Below are 6,219 nucleotides of genomic sequence, written 5' to 3'. Positions count from 1 at the left end.
CCTTTCTCTTGGCAAATGTAAATAATAAATTCTTTTTTCAGTGGTATTGGCCTCTCTGTGTCATTACGCAATCATCTCCATAAATTAAAATCCTGCTGGTACAAACTGATACAATGCCCCCAAACTTGCTCATGCCTCTCGGTAATCTCTCTTCTCATTTCTCCTCCCCCATAACCTAGGCAAGCGCTGGTCTACTTTCTGTTAGTATAGATTACCTGGTAAGTCACACTTTTTAGAATTTTATATAATCACACATTATGTATTCCTTCCCTTAAATTTTTTATTTAGGAAATGATTTTTAATTCATTCTTGTTATTGTGTTGTTTCCAGTTCACAGCTATTATAAGGAAAACTGCTATGGAAATTCTTGTACAAGTTTTCTTGTGAACATATGCTTTCATTCTCTTGAGCAAATACCTAGGAGATAAATGAATGTGTTATACCAGACCCCTTTGGGGGTCGAACGACCCTTTCACAGGGGTTGCCTAAGACCATCGGAAAACACATATATAATTACATGTTGTTTTTATGATTAATCACTATGCTTTAATTATGTTCAATTTGTAACAATGAAAATACATCCTGCATATCAGATATTTACATTACGATTCATAACAGTAGCAAAATTATAGTTATGAAGTAGCAACGAAAATAATTTTATGGTTGGGGGTCACCACAACATGAGGACCTGTATTAAAGGGTAGCGGCATGAGGAAGGTTGAGAACCTCTGTGTTATACAGTGGATATAGAGTTAACTTTCAAAGAAACTGCAATTTTCCAATTTTACATTCCTGCCATCAGTGTATGAGGGTTGCAGTTACTCTGCAATCCTCACCAACATTTGGTATGGTCAGTATTTTTTATTTTAGCCATTTTAGTAGTCATATATTATTATAACCATGTATTGCCTTAGTTGTATCTTTTAAAGAGTAGTTATTCCTACATCTTATAATTAAAGGAACATCTGAAGATATCATATTTGTACTCATCATTTTTTACTCCAGGTCTTTCCTCAGAGTTCATTTTCTCCTTGCTGAAAATGTACGTTAACAATCCTCTTACTGAGGTTCTGTGGGCAGCAAATCCTCTTAGTTTCATGTATTTTTATTTCGTTCTATCTTGAATGGCTGTTTACCTGGTATTAAGTTACTCTGTGTTGTCTTCTGGTCTCTGTTGTTGCTGATTAGCGTCTCCTGCTAGTCTATTGTCAGTCTTTCATAGGTTATGTATCTCCTCTTTCGGCTAGCTTTTAAGGATATCTCTTTATTTTTTACACTCTGCAGTTTTGCTATGGCATGTCTATATGTGAATTTATCTTTACACTATTCATAACATCTAACACCATTCTGATGTGAGAACTTCCTTTGATTCTGCAAAATTCTCATTTATTTCTCTTCAAATAAACAGATCATGGAGTTGCTTAATTTGTCTTCTATTTTCTTTCATTGATTTAAAAAAATACGTTATTTCTTTGTCTTTTTGTATTGCACTTTGGATGAATTCCTCAGCATTATGTTTCAATTCACACATTATGTATTTAATCATGTCCAACTGATGTTTTTTTGAAAACAGAAACTTATATCTTACTCACTTTTTATAAGCCCAACCAAGCCTAGTTAGGTGCCTTTTATATAGAAGTTATAAAATAAATTTGATCATTTTATTTCTTTATAGATATGTAACTTTATTAGTACCCAAATATTACATTTCCATAGAACAAAATATATTTTATAAACAAATTTACAACTTAATTTATAAAGCAACACATTATTATATTAGATTCTGTCAATCCAAACAGATTTTTATGCAAAGTTAGAATGCTTTTATTGTGATTCGGCTTTAGGGGTACCCAAACCTTGTTCTGCTCTTTTTGGGAAAGTTTTTGGAATTTTCTGGCAGAACTCTTGGGCTATGGACAAACCAGAGGTGTGAATTTTTGGGTCACTTTAGTTTTTTATAATTTCCATCAATTTTCATGCCATATCCTGGACTAGTAGAAAGGTAAGAACGTTTGCTGTTTTGCTTCCAATGCTCTATTTGCTGGTGCTGAGCATTTTGGGTCACACAGTGCAGCCCATGGGATGATGGCAGCTGTTTGCTTTGCAATAAGCCATCCTCTCTTTCGTGAGAAGATACACTAAAGAAGTTACTCCTGTCTCTCATACCAGATGAACCCTCTTTCAATTTCTCCCAGCTGTAATCTGAAGGAAGTGCATTTATTAGGTTAGGACTCCCAAGGGGCACAAGGGAAGATGCTAGGGTCCTTTCAACATATAAGGATGTTGGTTGACTGACACAACCAGTTAAACTAGTAAGATCCCATAAAATGGTTACAGCTCGAGAAGTCTAATGATCAGAAAGGGCTCCGCGCTGCTTGGTGGAAGAGCTTCCCAACGATGGGCTCAACTCTCAACAATATCGCGTGTTCTCTGCAGAGAAGTGGAACATGGATCAATTCTTTAATTGCTGCTTTGACTCTTGGCGGGCAGCAACTGTTCACCTCTTCCACATTCAGATGTCCGTGTCAGGTTGGGAAAAATTTCTACTATGGTTCTGCTTTCCTAGTCATTCCTGCCTTGATCCTTCTAGTTGCTGGCTATGCTCTGAGAAACCAGATGTGGACAATTTCGAGTGACTACTGCTGCCGCTGTGCCCCTCCACACCGGAGAATCGGCCTCCTGGAGCGCAAGCTGGCTTGCCTCAGGTTCTTCAGCATCACCGGCAGGGCACTCGTTGCTCCATTGACGTGGCTGGTGGCCACCCTGATGACAGGCACCTACTACGAATGTGCAGCAAGTGAATTTGTAACTGTGGACCATTACCCAGCGTTTGACAACATCAGTGCCGACAAACGGGAGGAGATTTTAGCTGGGTTTCCATGCAGCACAGCAGCTCCTCCTGACATGATCCTGGTAAGAGATGAAGTAGCTCTTCTGCACAGATTCCAGTCACAAGTAAGTTCTTGATTTTTTTTCCCTGTTATCCTCTCCCATAGTAACTATCATGGGAAACGTTTCACATCCGGCTGCTGCTCATAGTGTCTGTTCATAGAACACAAACTAGGTGTCAATCATCAAAGTGATTTCTATGAGCAGCTATATAAATACAGTTAGGATGTTTACAGTCTGGCATCACATACCTGGGTTTAAGTCTTGCTTTGCTGTTCAGTAACCTGCAAAACCTTCAGCAAGTTAGGTAGCTTCTCCATGCTTCACTTTTCTCAGATGTAAAATGGGGATATTAATGGGATCAACTGCATAGAATCGGTGTGAGGAATAAATCAGCTAATATATCTAAAGTGCTCAGTACTGTGTCCAGAATCTATATCTGTAAAAACAATGAATTTTAGATATTGTTATTAAAATTATTACCATATGAGTCATTTTATCTTGCTACATATACATTCTTAAATATGAATTCTTATAAATTAGAATATCTAAAATTACAAGAAGTTTAAACATCATTAAAATTAAACAACAATAATGGTCTTAAATGAAGTGGCCTTGGCCAGGTTTGTGTGAGGAGTGGGAGGAGGGAGTGGGAGGAAGGCCTGGACCAGTTTCCCACACGTCTCCTAAGACCTTGAGAATCCAAACTTGTGCAGCTTCCCCAACTCTTTCTGCTCTTCTTTTTCTGTCTTCTTCCCCTAGTGGAACTCTCCTCAACTTCTTGCATCTGTTGAACTCCTCTTTAATGATTTAAGTGTGAGCATCACCTCCTCTGAGAGGTATTCCCTGATACTCTTCTCCTTGAAACAAGTTCACTTCTCTTCCATTGTGCTCCCCCCCTGTGTTTACACATATCAAAAAATTGACATATTTTACCATATTTCTTGGATTGTTCTTTTGTCTCTCTCTTTAGGCTTAAAGACTGTGGCTTTGGCAGTCTTTAAGACCGAATGTGTCTTAAATTATTCACAACCAAGCACCATGCACAGCACATGGTGGAGGTCAACCTGGGGCTCAGTCAATGATAGCTGATGAATTAATGGGCATCTGAGATGGCCTTTCCTCCACCACGCAGGCCTCTATTAGGTTTAATTGTGATGAGCACGTTGTAGGCTTTAGCCTCCACAGAGTGCAGCTATCTTAGCGTACACACACTGTAATCCCAGGCCTGTTGGTGAATAACAAACTGTGGAAGAGACCTTCACCTTCCAGACTATAGCTGCCTACTGCTGGCTTCCCCAAATGTATGAAACTTGTGTCTCTCACTTTATGTAACAACTGCTGAATATTGAAAAGAAGAAGAATTAAAAGTGGGGGGGGGGGGAGGGAAGGATTGTAAGAGTAGAAAACAGCCATTAACATCAATCTTTAATGGTGGAAACTAAATAGTTACAAATAAAATCTAGTTCATTTTCCTTTCAAAGTATATTTCAAAAACAAGTCATAAAACTAGCCAGCAAATGACTATCTGAAGGGAGAGGAAAATGATAAGTTGTTATACATTTAGGGACATAAGAGTCTGCTCACTGGCTTTCTTCTTTGGTCATAAAAAATAAAAGGAAAGAGCAACTCAGGAAGAAATATTAATGAATACTTGTTGGCACATCATTGAAGACGCCTTAGGAGGCTACCATTATTATCTATGATATCATTTTCATCACCATCATTATCAAATATTTATTAAGCCCCCAGAGACTGCAAGGTTGTACCTGATGGTTGAAAAGTAAGGTTGAGCTAAAAGCAAAGAACATACTGTATGTACCTTTATGTACCTTTATGCAAGGTAGTTGGTGGGTTATAGCATCTGCTACTTCAAGGACAACACTTAGAATTCATTCAAAACCCTTTGTAATCCAAAAACCAAGTTGAACTGGTTGGGCCTGTACCCCCATCATACCCATATCCATATCAAATGATCATCACCTTGTTAGTAGGTGAAAAACTAGAAAAACAAATACCTTGTCCACAGTTTGGTCCTGTTTTGTGGGGAATCCCTCTTACTATGGCTATTTCTTGAATATTCGAAGCATTGATGCTTTCTGTTTTCCTTTTAAATAATTACATGAAGATGCTGGGCTGGATTTTGATCACCTTGGCAACCATCATCACCCTCGTTTCCTGCTGTTTGATGAGGTGCTGCTCTCCCCTCACCTCCCTGCAGCACTGCTACTGGACCAACCACCTCCGCAACGAGAAGGAGCTCTTTGAGCAAGCTGCAGAGCAGCACTCACGCCTCCTCATCACGCAGCGCCTAAGGAAACTATTTGGCTTCGTTCCTGGAAATGAAGATGTCAAACACATCCGCATTCCTTCGTGTCAGGATTGGAAAGACATTTCAGTACCCAGTCTTCTCTGTATGGGTGATGACTTGCAAGGTCACTATAGCTTCCTTGGAGGCCAGGTGGATGAGGCTGAGGAAAGCACACCAGGAGGCATTGAATTAAAACCTTGATTATAGCACCTCTCCCAATTCAGGTTGCTTAGCACATACTTTATTCTTAAGATGATGGAGTTTCAATGATGGTCTTATGTGTTCAACCGGAGGGTGAACGACATTAACACTTTATTTTTTACTCTTTCTTCTATGATGTGTTTACATAAGTCCATGCAAAACGCCATTTCCAAAATCAATTTGATAATTGTGCCAATGTCTCTTTTTGCCTATATCTGTCTTATTAAAACAAAATGGAATTTGGAGTTATATCACCATTTGAATCTTGGTTCTGTTATTTAATAGCTGTGCAAAAATTGCTATTTTTAGTGCTATTTCATTGTACATAGTAGCTACCTCCCAGAGCTGGTGTAAGGATTAAATATGGTAACATAAGCAAAAGGCATAGCACAGTGGCTTTCCTAAAATAAGTGCTAACAAATGTTACCTTCTCCCTCCTCTTTGCATTTCATGTCTTGTATCACTATTTTCCCTGTCTCTATTTTCTGATTTTCTTTCTTTCTTTTCTTTCTATCTCTACATGCAGAAACATTTCACTACTTTTGCCTCGCTGCTTACATATCTGACCTTTTGGAAACCAGGATTAAAAGTCCGTTCGTGGTGACATGTAAGGGAGAAGCCCATTGAAGGAAGTCTTGAGTCATCCTGCCATAACCAGGGAAAGATGATGCATTATTGTATCATCATTGGTATCATAAGTACTATTTGTAGCACCTCTGTACTGGGAGCATTTTTATAGCTACGACATATAAAGCTGTGCTTTTTCATTAATTGTAACTTTGCATTCAAAATCCATTTGAGGAAGCAAGACTGTAACC

The 6,219-nt window shown here is 38.6% G+C and overlaps 1 protein-coding gene across 1 annotated transcript; it reads left to right on the top strand.

The window, feature by feature from the left end:
- Nucleotides 1-1,488: 1,488 nt before the first annotated feature.
- CALHM4 (calcium homeostasis modulator family member 4) lies at nucleotides 1,489-5,401 on the top strand (the record flags this gene model as incomplete). Its single annotated transcript, XM_081094763.1, has 2 exons — nucleotides 1,489-2,955; nucleotides 5,018-5,401. The coding sequence occupies exons 1-2, from the start codon at nucleotides 2,398-2,400 to the stop codon at nucleotides 5,399-5,401; spliced, it is 942 nt and encodes a 313-aa protein (XP_080950889.1). The 5' UTR covers nucleotides 1,489-2,397.
- Nucleotides 5,402-6,219: the final 818 nt, after the last annotated feature.

The sequence above is a fragment of the Myotis nattereri genome (genome assembly GCF_964212035.1).
Source record: "Myotis nattereri genome assembly, chromosome: 6".
Classification (NCBI taxonomy): Eukaryota; Metazoa; Chordata; class Mammalia; order Chiroptera; family Vespertilionidae; genus Myotis; species Myotis nattereri.
The sequence above is the reverse complement of the archived record's forward strand: the minus strand, read 5'-3'. Positions and strand labels throughout refer to the sequence as shown.